This window comes from Elephantulus edwardii, unplaced genomic scaffold (genome assembly GCF_000299155.1).
Source record: "Elephantulus edwardii isolate Elephantulus edwardi_28Jun2011 unplaced genomic scaffold, EleEdw1.0 scaffold00048, whole genome shotgun sequence".
Lineage (NCBI taxonomy): Eukaryota > Metazoa > Chordata > Mammalia > Macroscelidea > Macroscelididae > Elephantulus > Elephantulus edwardii.
Window position 1 is genome coordinate 6368997 of NW_006399798.1, and position 17898 is coordinate 6386894.

General features: G+C 45.7%; 1 protein-coding gene across 2 annotated transcripts in view; it reads left to right on the forward strand.

Annotated features, from left to right (window-relative positions):
• Positions 1-17898, forward strand: part of GRB2 (growth factor receptor-bound protein 2) — a 64861-nt gene that overhangs the window by 43840 nt on the left and 3123 nt on the right. The window contains exons 2-3 of one of the 2 annotated variants that reach the window (XM_006886210.1): positions 10063-10160; positions 16748-16870. In XM_006886210.1, coding sequence (XP_006886272.1) covers positions 10063-10160; positions 16748-16870 — 221 coding nt within the window. The remainder of the gene's footprint in view (positions 1-10062; positions 10161-16747; positions 16871-17898) is intronic. The other variant, XM_006886211.1, reaches the window with a different exon arrangement.

Consider the following 17898-nt stretch of genomic DNA (forward strand, 5'->3'; position numbering starts at 1 on the left):
TTGCCACAGTGCTTGTCAAAGCCAGTTCTGATTAATAACATGAGAATCTTTTTACTTTGGTCCTTAAATTACAAGAAGCTGTTACGTGCCAGCAAGTCAACTCCAACTCGTAATGACCCTCTGAACAGTGGCTCTGAACCTTGCCCTGTCCTGAGCCAGCTTCCCCATCTCTGACACACCTGACCCCATTACATCAGTTACTGTGCCAATCCATCTCTTCTGTGGTCCTCCTCTTCTGCACTCACCACCTGCCCTTTCCAGCATGATACCCTTCTCCAAGGAATGATCCCTGCTGGTGACATGCCCAAAGTATGTGAGTAGGAGTCTCAAAATCCTTGCCTCCAGAGAGTAACTTGGTTTTGCCATCTCCAGAACAGACCTTTGTTTTCTTGGTGGTCTGTGGTATGTTCAGTACTCTTCTCCTGAAAAGCATCAGTTCTTCTTCTGTCATCCTTAGTCATTGTCCAGCTCTCTGATGTATAGCAAGTAATTGCAAAGACCATGGCCTGCGTCAGGTGCAACTTAGTCTCTAAACTGACATCATTGCCTAATCCTTTTTCTTCCTTTATTTTGCCTTTCCTTCCTTAGGGAAGCAAATTAATTTCTCTTTGACATGTAAAGTACCGTGGACAGTCTACTTTTAGACTGACGGGCAGTTTAATTGTGTGATGTTCTTGGAACTGCCCTCAGACCCCGCCAACTCTGTTATCCTGTCCACATAATCAAGACCCCACACATACGTCATTTCCTCAAAACCTCATGCTTGTTATTCTAAACACTATGGGGAACACAGATGAGTCCTTTAGGGGGCTTGTGGTTTGGCAGCACAGGGAACCCAAGGCGCACCAGTACACAGTAATGGCAGGTAAGACTCCCCAAGGAGTTATGCCGCTCCGTTAAGTACTGCGGAAGTGAAGCAGAGAGGAAGGGGGCCAGCCAGGCTGGCTGTAAGATCTGAAGAGAACCTTGAGAGATGCAGATGCCTGCGGATGAGAACCATCCAAATGAGAGAAGCGCCAGGAGGCTGACATTAAAAGGTTGACAAGTTGACCAGCTTGACTGAAGGTTGACATACGGTGGTAAGTGTGTGTTTGGGGACAGATAATTAGGTGCTGGCCAGGTTGAGGAAGCTGGAAGTAGCAAACTGAAGAAAAGGTGGACTGAAATGTTTTTTAATAGCAAAACAATGGGAGTCCCCAAGTCTGCTGCACCTCTTGAGAACGCCATCCTAGACCTGTGGCCACTGAGTTGGATTTTACCCGCATTCCAAGCTGGATTTAGAAGAGGCCATGGAACCATTGCTGACATCAATTGGGTCTTGACTGAAAAGAAACAATATAAGAATAATGTGGACGTATGCTTTATCAACTATGCAGAGGCATTCAACTCTGGACCATAATAAATGCTGGATAGCACTGGGGGGTGGGGAGGGGATAGCAGAACAGTGGTATTTAAACCAATTCAGGATCACTAAATGGATTGAGATCCAGCAAATAGAGGCTTAAGGCAGGATGCGTGTCCATTGGCGTGCCTGGGTCTCTTGACCACCCAGGACCCACCATACCTGACCAGCTACGGCTGCTCACAGATCCGAGAACTCTAGCTGGGGTGACAGTTAAGAAAGAAGGCCTATTACACTGGAATACAACTTTTATTTTATTTTTATTTTATTATATTTTGTGTGTGTACCGTCAAATCAGGTCTGACTGGTACAGGAGGAGATTGCCCCTCCTTCTCCAGCAGAGCATCTGGTGGATTTGAACTTTGTGCCTCTGGGATTGCAGTGCAGTTTCTTGCCACTAGGCCACCAAGAGCTCCCTTTGGAATACAACCTTTAAAGGACAATATCAAAGTGATTTTTTTAAGCAACGGGAGGGATTTGGGGGTTGTTTTTTAACCCTCCCTAGTTCCCTTTTTCTTGTCCCTTACTGCCATCTTTACCCAGTGTTGCTGTTATGTGTCATCAGGTCGGAACCAACCCATAGCTGAGCCTCCCAGTGGGTTTTCAAGTAGTAAATCACGCAGGAGGAGAAACCAAACCGTTACCACTAGTGATAGAAGACAGACTTGATTATTTGGATCTCCCTTGGTTTGATCAGTAGAACCCTTTTTTGAAAGGGATTTCCGACTATCGGATCTCCAGAGAAATGAGGCTACTGGACACACCCATTTTTAAAGAAACAGAAGATGGTGTTTCGTGGCTGGTGCTGTACATTTCCTGAAGGAGGTTCCTCACCATGAGGTGCCCTTGTGTGCTGTCACTTTATTGGATACTCTTAAAAGAATTAACAGATTGTTTTAAACCATTTAATAAGGCAGCACAATTTGATGGTCACATACAACTTGATAAATCTCTTAAACATTTGGAATTCTTTTTCTCAATGCTATTATTCCTCCTCTTTGACTTTCTTTGAGGACCAAGTATGTGCCAGCTGAGGTAAAGGTACGTCTTGCATCTTCCTGGCCTGAATGTAGCCAGGTGTCGTCCCCCCGAAGGAGACTGGCCTGGTGCAGTGAGAGGAGCCCATCTTGCTGTGTCTGAGCTAAGCAATTGAAGGTCTCTGTGAGACCAGGAACCTTCACTATTGAGGTGCCTGCTGTTAAGCTGATTATCTCATCGTTAAAATTCAGAACTGCTTATCTGCCATGTGGGTGTTTTTCATGATTTGGCACACAGCGTAGCAAATTCAGAGCCAAGACGGTTTTTATGTTGAACAGAAAACCCCCGAGCACACGGAGGTGGTAATGGTAAAGCTGTTACGTATGTGTGAGTGATGAATCAGTGTAGCTTTGGACCTGCTCGGGGAGCTGTACTACAGGAGTCGAAAAAGTCTTAAGAGCTTTCTAATGGTTTCTAATAAAAAATGTCACAAATACCTGAAGGCCACTGACAGTACTGTTAGCCTAGCCCAGGTCCTGGGGAAGCCGAACTCACTGCCGGGAATATTCCCACTTGTCGCAGCCCCACAGGACAGGGCAGAAGTGCACGGGATTTCCAAGTCTCCATTTTTACAGACAGTGGTCTAAAACAGGCTCACCTTAGAGCTCAAACCAACAGCACAGCCCCTCACAATTTAGAGAGGTCCCTGACTGCAGCCTTAGTGCAGTACTTCTCTCTTGATCTCCTGATTGCTTTTATCAGGAGTATTGATTGTGGATCCGAGTAAAATAAAGTTGAGAGGTTAAGTCCTTTCTCCATCTATCATGATGTCACCTGTCAGTCCAGTGGTGAGCACTTTTGTCTTCTTGAGAAGACTCCTAGATCTTTCTCCCAGGGAGTGACCACTGGCCTCAAACCACAAACCATTCTGATTAGCAGTCACATACTTTACCCAGAGCACCACCAAAGCATCTTTATATATTTTCCTTTCCCAAGAACTTGCCATGATGTGCTGTATGTATCACTAGAATTGTTTGTCTTTAATTCGTAGCAGTCTGTCAGTGTTTGCAGTACGTTAGCATGGGTGAGTGAATTGATTGATTTTTATTTTGGGGATTAGATTAGCATAACGATTTTTTTTAAGATCTGAGAGAAACTAACTTGACTTTGAATTTCTGTGATACAAGGGACCAGCTGTAAATGGTGGTTTGGGGTTTCTTTTATGTTAAATATTAACAATACCGTTGCTATAATCTTTCATGCCAGCACTAAAGTCCTATACAAAGGACTTTAAGATACTTGCTTCACAGATTAACATGACTTTGAGTCATTTTTCAATGAAGAAATCTTAATGTTAATAGTATATATTGAGAGGCTTCATAACTAACTATACAGCTTGTTTCTTTACCCATGATTTCTTTTTTTGTTCTTTACAGAACATGTTCAGGCAATAAGATATCTCCATATTTCAAAATGTAGCAATCTATAAACAAAATACTTATCTGTTATTTCCAGATACTCTTCTCTCTAATTTGCATAGCAAATGAAATGCCGTTCCTTGTCTCCCAGGATTACCGGGGAAGGGACAAGGAAGGCGATTAACTGCTCCAGCCCTTGAACTCAGCATTTCAGTTCTTTTTTTGATGCAGTCCCAGAAGCCTTGCACGCATGTGTTTTCAGAATAAAACAAGAATTCCAGGCTTCTGTTAAAATGTTTAATTCTGGTGCCCACAGGCAGCAGTACATCAAAGACACCTGTTGTAGTGACTTTAACTTAGATAAAAATCACTTCCCAGGGATCGCCAAGTTTAGCTTAATATTTGTAGGCTCTCTGGTAGCTAGTGAGTAAGGAACTGTGCTGCCAACCCAGAGATACACAGTTAAAGTCCACCAGCTGTTCCACAGAAGAAAGATGAGCATTCTCCTTCCTGTGATTTACTGCCTCTCAACCCCCGCCCCCCATAGGGTCAGCTTTGAGTTGGTTCTAATTAAAGGGCAAACGGCGGTCCTTGCTGTAAACAACATGTAAAGCATAGTAACTATTAAGAGTTCAGTTTGTCCACTAAACTCTGGTGGCATAGTAGCAAGAAGCTGTTCTGCAATCCCAAAGGCAGTTCAAATCCACCCGATGCTCCTCGGGATAAGGAGTCTCCTCCTGTGCCATTAACTGCCTCTAAAAACCCGTTGGACCAATTGGCAGGTTCAGGATGGATGGTGAAGAGATTGAGATTGTTCACAGCTTCAGTTTGCTTGTCTCCACAGTCAACACTTGGCACCAGCAGCCAGGAGATTAAAAAACATATAACAGTGGGAAAGTCTGCTGTTAGGGGCCTCTCCAAAGTACTGAAGAGCAATGGTGTCTCTCTGGAGACTAAGGTGTGTCTGATACAGGCCATGGTCTTTGCAATCACTTGTTGTGAGTCAGAGAGTTGGAAAATGACTAGGGAGGATAGAAGGAGAATTGATGCCTTTGAGCCATGGTGCTGGAGAAGAGTATTGAGAGTACCATGGACTGCTAGGAAAACAAACAGATTCATCCTGGAAAGGGTTAAACCGGGAAGCTCCTTGGAGGCAAGGATTCTGAGGCTCTGTCTAACATACTTTGGACATGTTGTAAGGAGAGACCAGTCCTTGGAGAAGGACATCATGCTTGGGAGGGTGGAGGGACAGCGCAGGAGGGGAAGGCCTTCTGTGAGGTGGATTGATTCAGTGACTGGGGTAATCAGAATGGGAGTGTCAGAGATAGTGCGATTGGCACAGGACAGAGCGGAGTTTAGGGCTGTTTGTACATAGGGTCGCTGTGAGTGGCACACGACTCAACGGCACCTAACAACAACAACAACCCGTTGGAGGTTCAGCTCTGGGTTGGTTCTGAGTAGATGTACACAGCAATACAATGAGAATACACTAGTAACATTTATGTTTTCTCATTTACTCCATCATTGACTCAAAGGAGTTGAGGAGGCTAAAATTTAAAGAATGGTAATTTGCCGAAAGACACACAGTTAATTTTTTTTTAACTGGAATTTAGTCTCTTGTGTTCAAACTCTTTTTTTATCCTGTGTTGCCATGGGTTCAGCTACTCTCAGATATGAGGGACCTAAAACGTTTACCTCTTCTCCTTCAAAAAAGGAAAGTTTCCAAATTGATATTGATTGACGTGAAAATCTAATGTAACCTTTGGAGAGGGGTCATAGATTGTGGGGAACCATTATCAGAATCACATAATGTAGAAAGTAGAACTTACTTGCTCTGAGTTTCTTGCTTTTGGGAGTTGTCTTCTCAAAGTAGCAGTGATAAGCTTTGCTGTTTCTCTCTGCTTCCTTTTGTATTTCTTGGTGTGAAAAGCTTAAACCTGTGTTAGGGAACCTTGATGTGCTTTTCTTATGTGTGAATTTGGCCATGATGTTAACATACCCTTTTGACGGAAATGTTTTGAACTTGTGATTGAAGCATACACACACATCAAGAAGTTCATGCATCAAAACATAACACACTCTTAACAAAACCAGGTCAAGGACTTCTCCTCAAAGCCCCAGTTGTGTCTCCTGCCACTGATTGCCATTTTGAATTCTCTTGGGTTGGCCTCACATTGATCTTCATCTACAAATCTCTTCCTGATTGAAACTTTCACGTTATTGTCAGTCCTGTCTCTCCTGCCACCCCCACCAGAAAGCCCGTTACTGAAACTTACCTCTTCCTCCTTTCATAATCTCATCTCTTGATCAAGCAGCTTCCGTTAAACCAAAGTGTTTTGTGTGACTACAAAATTGTAACTAGAGGGATTAGAGAAGATGCAGCTTTGAGGTAGAAGCTCAGAACATTTCTTGTGTGTTGGGTTGATTTTTTTTTTTATATCATTAAATGTACTTCTTGTACTTATCTGTCTTCTAGGGGTAATGGGAATGACAGGCTCTCAGTGGTGTGGTAAAATGGTGACAGAAACAACTTCCTCTTTCCCAGAACTCTGGTCAGACTTTTTAAACTATATTTTTAACTGGATGGTGCCCAGCCACCGTAACTGAACATTTGCAAAGACTCTCTCAAATGATCCTGATTAAAAGGAAGGCAGATGGAGAACAGAATTTCAATTTTTTGTGGAATCAAGACATCCAGGAGCTGTGGAGGTTAGATGTATCCCGTAAACTGTTGCCCTGAAATGATCTTTAAACTTAAAATAAAAAATAAACCCTGAAATCTTAAAACCAAATCATAGTTTAGCGTAATTAAAAAGCTCTGCTTTGAGCATTATTCTTATTCAGGATATTCCTATACTGGATCAAATTGGTAACAGCAACTCTTAAAATTAGACAGGAACTTTGGAAGCACTGAGTCTATGTTAATGAGGGAAGAACAGCTCTGAAAAGGAGGATTGAAAATGGATTGGTGTTTGTTCTGCTGTGGATATTCACAGCAACAACAATCTAAAGGGAGAAATGAGGATTTTGGTCTCCTGCTCTACTTGCCTTTAGACAGATACTAATTTGTGTCCATTGCAGTTTTGTAGATTAAAACACTTGAATAAAATTTCATTTGTAAGCATCTTTTAAATTATGTCACCACAGCCTCTGGACCTGGATTTGCTGATGTGCTGGCTAGAGGACCCTGGAGGTCCTGCATCTTCTCCAGCAGAATCAGCTTTTTAAATCCTAGAGCGGAGGAGTGCAGGCCACCCACAGGAGCACATCGGCTGTCTGGGAAAGGAGAGTCTGGGTCCACCAGAGGCTCTGCTGGAGAAGGAGGGGCAGTCTCCTCCTGTACCAGTCAGATCCGATTTGACGGTACACAAATAATAATAAAAATTAAAAAAATAAATAAATAAAGGAGAGTCTGGGTACTAGAATTTTCAGATAACCCCCCCACCACCACCCTTATGTGCTTAAAAAAAAAAAGTCCTTGACAAAAGACGTTTCTGATTCCCTGGCTTTTGGAGATCTGCGTTCTGACCATGTAATACTTTCTCTGTAGAAAGTAATGGTAAAAGTAATCTGGATTAGTGCCAGATTTGAGAATTGGCCTAAATTTCTTCTAAGGGTGATGCTTTTAGGGAGAAATTATTTTTTTTTTACTATTTATGAGAAATTGACTTTTATCTCCGTAAAAATAAAAACATACAGCGTGACTACTCTTTAGTCATAAATCAGAGCTGACCCATTGTGAGTGGTTATTTTATTCTGCCTTGAGTCTTAGACCTCCTTGTCAGCCTGTCTTCCTGGAAATCTTTTGAGTCGGAATATACCTCACCAAGGAGCCTTGACGGCATCGTGTTAAGGACCCAGCAGCTAACAGAATGGCCAGCGGTTCAAACCCACCAGCAGCTCCATGGGAGAAAAAGAGGAACTCTGCTTCCGTGAAGCTTCAGGGCCCTGGGGAGCAGTTCTACAGTGTTGGTCCGACTGCAGCACCAAGTCAGAGACCACACACAGCAGAAAGTTTGGCTTCATATATATCTTATCATTTAAGAATTTTTGTTGGAATTTTAAGATTTTTAAGAATTATTTTTTGAGCCTCTTTTACATAAGCCTTTACAAGATTTTGCTTGTTGGGGGGATTTTTTTTTTATTTGAATAATAATTACTGTAAGAATGCGGTACTTATAAAGTCATTTTTTTGGCCACATTTTCCTTCAAGCCTACGTGTTTAATAGAACAGAAGCCTAACTTGAGCAGCCTCTAAATGGCACTTTCCCTCTTATGCCATTGACCGTCCTGTTTCATGCTGGTGACAAGGGCTCCTTCCTGAAGCTGTGGTGACCATGTTGCAGGTGGTGGTTGTAGAGTAGTACCCTCACGGGGCCAAGCACTGTGAGCAAGTGCTGTCTCCCCAAAGCTCCACTGTTAATGTCTGACAGCGGAGCACCTCTTTTGGCCATAGCACAGTTCGTATTTTTAATTTTTTTTTTAAGTGACAAATGTATTTGGTGTGTTTATTATTTTGTATTATCCTGGTATTGGTGACATACGGTGATTTTTGTTGTCATTAGATGCCATTGAGGACAGCGCATGGTGACCCTGTAACAGCAGATCTGAACCCTGTTCTGTCCTGTGCCATCTTTACCCTCCCTGACACACCTGAGCCCCTTGCTGTAGTCACTGTCAGTCACGTGATTGAGGGTCGTCTTATCTTTCGCTGTCCCTGTACCTTCCCTTTCCGGTGAATAGCCTCTCCTGGTAACATGTCCAAACTGGATAGGCCATCCCCTTGTGAAACTGCAGTGGAGAAGCACAGCTAGCTATAGTGTTTAGAGGTAGAGCCCATATTGGAGGTCATTCAAAATGAGGAGAAACTGCTGCAAACATCCCTTGGAACAGTGATTTTAGATAAAGGGAAAAATACCAATTTTTATCACTCAACTATCAGTGTGACTCTTAAGGGGGAATTTGGGTCTACTAGGCATAACAGGAGCTGATTTATAAAAACCATAGCATTCATGTTTCATAGTCTTACAGAATCTGCCTTGTTTTGCCTCACACACTGAACAAGCAGCTGCAGCCAGTAGGCCAGAGGTTGCCCAGCATCACGGAAGCATCCCAGCACAGCATCCAGGGCGCAGCCTCTGCTCAGAAGGAGCTGCCTGCATCATCGCTCCTGCCGGCTGCTCTTTGCTGAGCGTCCAGTCCCCTCTCTGCTGGGGCCTCTCACTTGAAAATGGCAGCCTTCGAGCATCACGTGCTGCAGGTGCCCTGTCCTCACTGAGCTGTGACCACAGGATCTGGGGGATCGTCTTGAAGCCTTTTAACCCAAACTCCTTGTAGGATTTTGTGACACTGTACGAGCCCTGTTCCATTTTCTCCCTCCTTGCCCTTTGGCCTTTTGGACTCCCTGGAGGCTTTTCACAGTGTGCCTCCTTCCCCACTTCTCGGCCGGCTGTGCACAGTACACGGTACACTCTTCAGATGACTGTACACAGTGCAGTGTGCTAACCGGGCTGCAGCTGTTACTAACACCGGAAGCTGTTGTGGGGTGGTGAGGAGAGAGGACTCTCATTTAGGATCTGAAAGTCTAGTGTGATTCTTAGCACTGTGAGGTTTGAGACTTTGGGAAGTAAACCCTTCCACTTATCTAAACCAGTTTTCACATCTTTAGAATGGAACGATCCAGTCATGTGGCCCCCACGTTCTCTGACTGAATTGTGCTGGGTATGTGGCCTGTGGGGTAATGAGGGTAACGAGGTGAGTAGAACTTGTGTCCTGTCATGAGCGTGACTTCCCAGCCAAGGCCATGGTGTACACTACACAGGAGTGTCGCACAGCTGAGTGGCTGACTTGTGACCTGGACAAGGCTTAGGCAACCCACGATTGGATCAGTGTGTGTTTCAGGAGTCGGTTACCTCTGGATTTGGGCACTGGCTTGGAGGTCTCTGGAAAAGCCTGAAAGCGCTGCCCTTCAGCCTTCAGGTCTCTGCCCACAAGCAGAGTTCTTTCGTCTTTTCTGGTTCTCGTCAAACTCTGACCTCATCCTCTTCCTCATTTTCTGACGGAGTAGAGGGTTTAGGTGTTGCTTTTTCTCTGCAGAGTTCAACATCGTCATTGTGGTGGTTTGATGATGCAAGAAATTTTACAGCCAGGTAACTGCAGGGCCCAATCACGCCTTTTACAGACAAACTTAAAAAAACACAGTCTAGTTATCTTCGTTTCCGTCCTCGTAAAAGTGAAAAAGACATTTTTCCTTTTCTTTTTCAGGTCTTGAATGAAGAATGTGATCAGAACTGGTACAAGGCAGAGCTTAATGGGAAGGACGGCTTCATTCCCAAGAATTACATTGAAATGAAACCTCACCCGTAAGTTGAGCAGTGGTAGCTCCCAGGGGTCCATCCCTGCCTATTTGTTGTGTTGGGTTTTTTTTAAGAAATTGAGGTCATTGGGATGGATGTCCTACTTTAATCCTGTCTTCCCAGAGAATAAACAACACATTTGGTTTTGCATGTTAATGTTGTTTGTTGTCAAGTTGGAACTGACTCATAGCTGACCCTCCAGTGGATTTTCAGAGGCAGAAAAGGGCACAGGAGAACATTGCTGAACTTCTCCTGAGGAGCAGCTGGTGTATTTGAACTGCATACCTTTGGAATTGCAGCGCGGCTTCTTACCACTAGGCCACCAGAGCTCCCTCTGTATGTTAATCATAATGTATATTTTAGATCAGAGATACTGTTCACAGTCTTCAAATAATAAAAGGTGGTCACCCAGGTGTCTGACTTTCAGGACGTCTTTGGAATTGCCCGTGTCTCGCAGTTGTTTTAGTTGTAGAAAGAGACAAGGATGCCATTGCCGCATGTGCAGCAAACCTCGCAGGTTCTGGTGACAGCCTGTGCTCACAGGAAGGGCATCTCAGCAGCCAGCTGTCTCAAGATCACTGTCAAATGGGACCTTAGACACAAAATAACCTCACATCAGAGCCCATTTTGCCCCTGAATGATCTATGAGAAAGCTTACCATTTTCAGAGCTTTGTGAATTTCAGAATTACACATAGGAACTAAGGGCCTGTCCTCCTCAGACCAAAAGCCTATGCCATATTCCTCTAACTCCCCCCCCCACCCTCTGTCACCCCAAAAGCAGTCTAAGCCCATCAAGCTAATCCCATCTTCTGGTGACCCTTCACCACAGTGCTGCACCCCCTCTGCTGTGCTTGAGCCCGTTTTTATCCCTGGGTCATTTCATCTCATTAAGGATCTACCTTTCGCTGACCCTCTACCAAGTATGTCCTAAGATTGGTCTCCATCAATAACAAGTCCCAGTATAAAAGATGAAGAACTTGTTGGAGAACATTCTGGCTGCCCTTCTGTCATTCTGTGAGGAAATGTTCTGAACTCCTCTCCAGCCACGATGGAAATCACCCTCAGTCTCCTTACTACCTGTCACGCTCTGACGTGCGTCTTCGGTTCTTTGGTTATTGCAGATCCCACGGCCCAGGCCAGGGCTGCCTTACTCTGTAACGTGGCATCTGTGTTCTTCAGCATTTCAGAAGGCACTTGAAATAAACTCTCAGGGAGCACTTCTTAAATGGTGGCAAAACTGCCAGATGCTGGGAAGTTATATTTTGTGGTCAGATGATTGTGTAATAAAGTTCCCGAGCGCTAACCTGCAGCTCTTTCAGATAGTAGCCAGGAAGCCTGAAGCTGGAGAGGGAAAGCCCCAGGTTAGCCTGCACTTAGATGACACCATAGAGAAGCCTCGCAAAGCCAGGGGAAGCCTTTTTACCTTCAGCGGAACCAGGCACCTCCTAGTAGCCCAGGAAATATTTCCATAAATGGTTTTTAAGGTGAAGACCAGTCTGATTTGTAGGATTTTTTTTCCCCTAGTTTTTGTCTACAGTTTGTACTGTCTCACCTAAGTATGTGTGAGTCTAATTCTTGTCCCCTCCCCAAGTCCTACCCTTCCTCTCTTAAACACTTTCTGGTTCCCTGGAGATTTTGTGTTAATGCTGCTATAATCAGCAACCAGTTGTCATCGTGTTGATACCAACTCCTTTTACCAGGCCTTGTTTCCCCAAGACGCCTCTGGATAGATGTGAACTCAACCTTCCATTAACAGCCAGGTGTGTGCTTGTTCACAGTGCCCCGGGAGCCCGGCTTCTGCATCCCATCGTCATTTGAGCACATGACAACTTGGTTGTTCCTTTAATTAATATTCAGGCTCGTATTTTTGTAATAAGATCTAGACAAAATTATTCATGATGATAAAAAAAACCAACCACATTAACTCTTCCAAGACAAGTGCAGGAGAGACTCTGGGACCTTGTGAGTGAAGAGCTGATTCCTCAGTAGAGGCTGTTGTGATCCAAGATTAGGCATCCTGCCCCACCCAGCCATAGCCAGGCTGCAGGAATGCAGGCACAGGTGATGCCAAGAACCACAGGAGCAGGTGATCTCTGATTCCTGTCACTGCAGCACAGTGAGCATGGCTTGTGTCCCTAGTCATCTCAGGTCACTGTGCTGGCGCTGCTGGGAATGGGGATTTTATCTTACAGCATCTGGGAAGGTGCTCTTCCAAGAGGACCACTGGCGCCTGGTCACTGGGCTAGGCAGGCCTGATTGGATCGCTGAGTACGCATGCACGCTCACGCTCGCTCTCTCTCCCTCTCCGCCAATAATTTGTCCATGTCCATTTCCTTCAGTCCTTCCTCAGCATAAAACCCTTGGCCAGGAGTTGGGTAAACTTTTTTTGTAAATACCCAGATAATATTTTAAGCATTCTGGGCCACTTAGGGTCACTGCCACGTCATGTTCATTTTAAAAAAAAAAAAACAAAACAAAACAAAAACTCTTAAAATATAAACCAAACAAACTCCTTAAACTTTAAAACTACATCTTAAATTATAGTTGTTGCTGTTGTGTACCGTCGAGTCAGAACCAATTCATTGCTGGCCCTCCGACAGGTTTTCAGAGGCACTTTAATTACACAGGAAGAGATTACCCATCTTTCTCCTGTGGAGTGGCTGATGGATTTGAACGGTGCGCCTTTGGGATAGGCCACCAGAGCTCCCTTGGTCAGGTAAAAATGGTGTGAATTCAGATTAAGGCCATAGTTTGCCAGGCTCTGCAGTAGTCGAAGGAGCCCTAGGATGCAGGAGCTCAGCTCCTAGCTGGAAGTTCAGGAGTTCACACCCACCAGGCAGCTGCTCGAGAGAGACCCACGGACAGGCAGTCAGTTGCAGCTTATTGCAACCCTAAAGTACAGAGTAGGACTACCACGTCTTGTCCCCAAGGCCATGAAGCTTTAGAGAAGCAGGCCTCTCCTTCTCCACGTTTCTCCCATGGAGCGGCTGGTAAGATCGAACTTTGAATTACTCCTTTCAGTCAGCAACCAAGCATTTAGTGACTGTGCCTGCCACTGCGGCTTCTCCCATGAAAGATTGCCGCCTGGAACAAACATCCTGCGAAGCAGCTCTTCTGTCAGCATGGAGTCTGTGAGACGGAAGTGCCACAAAGGCACCTGCGAACAGCAGCACAGTAGAACCAGTGGAACAAAGTCAACTGAAGTTCTCTCCTTTTCAAGCTGAGATAGTATTCAGCAGGATGTAGCGGTGTGGTTTTCATCTTAAATAAAATTCCTGTGGCCCTCAATGCTTGTTCCTCTTAGATGATTTCGGATATTGTAGACGTTTTGGATGTGATTGTTGGGGAGAGATTGGAAAGGCCACCCTCCTTGGAAGACTGCCGTTTTTGCCCTTGGTACCCTTTGGGTGGTCATATTCCAGGTCCTTTCTGTCCCCTTGTCCGTCCTCTCAAAAGGAACTTGGGAATAGCAGTTGATGAGGAAGCATCTACTTGGGCCCAGATGTTGTTTGCAGATTCTCCCTGCAGGGCACAAGGTGTCCATCTGCACTGAGCTCTGCGACGAGAAACTCGGAACCTGAGTTTAGGCAGGTCTGCCGTGTTGTGCTGTGGTGGTACAGCCTTGTGGCCTCTTCCAGGACAGTTTCGTAAGGACAGAGTCTGTGTCCTTGTCATGGCTTGCTGGGCCTGAGATGGTAAAGGGATGGAAGCCTGTGGTGTGTGCTGCTGAGCTGGAAATGACTCATAGCTGAACCTCCCCCCACCTGGTTTTCAGAGGCTATAAGCCACACAGGACACAGTTGCCCAGAGCTGCTAGTGGATTTGAACCACATGCCTTTGGATTAGCAGAGCAACTCCTTACCACTAAGCCACCAGAGATTGCTACAGAATATAATAATAGGTTAAACTAGAAAATCCACCATCTCTCCTTTGTAGTTTAAACAGGTATTTTTTCAGAATTTTAAAAATGTTGGCCCTAGTAGAAAAGTACTGCCTACCCCAATGACTGCCAAAAGAACAGACAGATAACTTTTGGAAAAGGTGCATCCAGATTGCTCCTTCAAGGCAAAGATGACAAAGCGTCGTTGGTGCTTTGGACATGCAGCTAGGGGAGGCTATTCCTTGGAAAGGGACGTCATGCTTGTACAGGTGGAGGGTCAGCGAAGGAGAGGAAGACCCCCAACGACATGGATTGGTACATTGAGTTCCGCAGTTGGCTCCAGTGAGTCAGGGTTGGTGAGGATTGGACAGGGTAGGACAGAGTTCAGGTTGGCTGTTCAGAGGGCCGCTGTGAATCATTATGGACTTGACGGCCCCTGACAGCAGCAGAGTCACATGATCTACCACCGTCACACATCCTGACCAGCAGCCCTGGAGGACTGAGTGAACGCCCCCATGGGCCTTCTGCACATTTCTCCTGGGTAGACCGCCTTGGTTTTCTCATATGGAGTACAGGGAGTGGGTTCAAACTGCCGGCCTTTTGCCCTTTAACCTCTGTGCCTCCAGGGCTTCTTAGGCCACAGTCACATGCAGATGACTTTGTTACAGGAAGCTAATCAATCCAGTGAAAGCCTTTATGATTGTATAACCGTGGTCTCCAAACATTCTCCTTTTCTTGAGCTGAGTGCTCACAGCATGACTTGGTTTGCTTTGTGAAAAACCCAGTTAAAAATCCTTTCTCTGTGTATCACCTGTTCTCCTGGGAGCTTTGATGGCATAGTCCAAACGCCAAGGCTGTCAGCAGTTCAAATCCACCAGCAGCTCACCCAGGGAAGAATGAAGGGCAGCCTCGTGCGAGTGATTTACAGCCTCCGAAACCCAGTGGAGAGGCAGCTTTGACTTTCCAGCAGTGAGTTTGTGTTAAGCTCCACTTCAGTTCTTTATTAAAATGAATGTAAAATGGAATCCATGTTTCACCTCAGGATACAGGATGGATGGGAACCTGTGCCCTGGATGGGGGGGGGGTGTACCATGAGGGCAGCTGGGGAAGCAGAACCAGGGGGATTAGAGGGAAATTTTGTGTTTTCACATCATGTGGTTATTTTCTTATATATTGCTTTTTCCTTATAAATGGGAAGAAGAAAGGAAAATGATTACCTGTCTGAGAGCAAAGACAAGGGCTGTGGGCCCACCCCAGTGCACCATGGGAGGAGCTGAGTGAAGACGCTGACTGCTTGCCCCAGTCATGTCCATACAGCCCCTCCATTGCTGCACGTTAAGAACTGGAAAGCACTTGGTAGTAACGTGCAGGCTGCTGAGATGGTCCATGCTGCCAGCTGTCCAGTCTCCTGGCCTCCTCTCCTGATGGCAAGGCCCTGAGGACTCCCCCTGGCCTTCTCGGGGGGGCAGCAGGATGTCATGGACAGCAGTTTTTGCCAGCAGCCTGGCACTCAAGTAAACAAAGTGAGGAAGAAGAAAGACATAATTCATTTGATTTAGAAATACTTAAAGCCTTTCCTTGCAATGCACATCTTTCTGCTCGAAATTGAGTGTCTTGTGTTATTTTAGAAACATCTGGTAGTGCAGTGCTTATCAGTGAAACAGATTTCTAAGAGAGGCTTCTGGCTTTGATGCACTGTGTATTTTATTTGTTATTGTTTATTTTTGATGTTACAGTTGGCACACTTAATGCATGCCACTTACCATGTAAGAATTCTAAAGTAAACAGGCAGTTTTTGGCTAGAAGTAAGGCTTTTGCTTTTCTAAATTAGCAAGTTCAATCTCAAGAGCATTTGGAAGAGAAACAGTTATTTAATTGTAGGGAGTGCTGGTGTTGAGTATTGAGTAGTAAAGAGTGGAGCTGCCAACCCAAAGGAACACGGTTCTAATCCACCAGTTGTTCCATGGGAAGAAGATGAGCAGCCTCCTGCCATGCGCTTTGTTGCCTCTGAAAACCCCCTGGAGGGTCAGTTTTGCGTGTGTCGTTTCCAACTCGAAGGTACATAACAATTCTAGTAAGTGATGCTTTTCCTGGGACCTGGGTACCTTGCCTAGGCCGTCAGGGATGGCCTCCTCCTTCTGGCCAAGGTAGATTGGCACTGGGAGCAGGGCTTCTGGAACTTGAAGTGAAAAGCCTAGTGTCACAAGTTCCCGGTGGCTCCTGAAAGCTGCCTGTGGGAAAGAGGTCTGGAGATGGAGTGGCCCTGCCTTCCAGGTCAGGTGTTTGCGGATGCCTCGGTCTCTGGTTGTGCCCGTGGCCAAGCTGCAGCCTTCCGAGTGTCTTCTGTGAGGGGACTCTCTCCTGGGCAGCTCCTGCATCTGCTCGATTGCTGGGGGGGCTTTCCCAGGTGGTTTTCTGGGCGAGTCAGTCGGGAGCCCACAGGCTGTAGCCTGGGAGCCCGTTTCTGAGTGTCTTCCTCTGCGACAGTTTGGCCTGTGTGAAGCTGGATGAGTCACACTGCCTGGAGGACTCACACAAACTCCCGTGAAGGGAGGACCTGACCGAGCAGAGTGTAGCGGGCATGTTGAGACTGGAGGGCGGAGAAGGGCCCTTCCTCCGGCAGGGAGTGTTCTCTTACTCCCGTTTTGGAAGCTGGATACCCCATGGCTTTGTAGGGAAGCAGATGTTGACTGCTTTGTCTTCCTTCCTTAGGTGGTTTTTTGGCAAAATCCCCAGAGCAAAGGCTGAAGAAATGCTTAGCAAACAGCGGCATGACGGGGCCTTCCTCATCCGAGAGAGTGAGAGCGCTCCTGGGGATTTCTCCCTCTCTGTCAAGTGAGTACTTCCTGCCTCAGCTCCTGGAACCTCTGCCTGCCCTCGTTGGGAAGTCGCGGCCGGTGTCTGAGGCCAGGGACAAGCTAGGTTTAGCCTAAACAGTGCTTTGCAAAAGCAAAACATTTCCCGTGGAAACGTTCGTTCCTGCTCATCTTTAACATGACTCCCAGCAGCGGTTCCCTCCGCAGTGTGTGCTGCCAAGTTGGCCGCACTCTGACCACTCTGTCCTGCCCCCTGGGCACAGCTCTGCTTTCAGCCAGTCCCTGACCACTTGGATCCTGCCACGCGCTCTAATGGAATAACTGATAGACATTTCAGCTATCTTTGATTCTTTTCTAGCCTGAACCTGCCAACCCCAGCCTGAGATTCTCGCATGAGCAGCAGAAAGGTTATCTATGGTTTTTGTTGTTGTTTGCCTGGTGGTAAATTTACATGTGGAGGAGAGCAAGTAAGCAGGGAACAGAGAAAATAAGGAGTTGAACCCTTTTGAGAATTATTGAGAACATTAATTGGGATGCCAAAGGTTCTAATAAACAAATCACTAGAAATAAGGATTTATAAATTAGCATGTCTTGGGGGGGCTTGGTTGGTTTATGGGTTTTAGGGACTCTTAGTTCTTTGCATAATAATTCGTTTTCAGACTGTGTACGTTTTATTGTATATTAGCAGTAATGCATTTTTGGAAGCCCTTCCTCGGGACTTGCCGATCATTCCACATCTGTTCTCTGTGAAGACAGGAGGGGTCACCACTGGTGCTTGCCCTCGCTCACCACAGCAAAGCTTGAACCAGTTCAGCAACGTCACACTAATGGCAGTTTGACATTTTAGTTATACAACTAATCTCTCCTGTTAACATACACTCACTTCTAATCTTTAGAGTTGTTGTTGGTGATTTGAGCCTATATAGTTACACAGTGCCTAGAGTGGTGTTTCTTGACTACATAAGTGAAACTATTACTGAGACTGCAGGGGATAGTGTGTGTGTGTGTGTGTGTGTGTGTGTGTGTGTGTGTGTGTGTGTGTGTGTG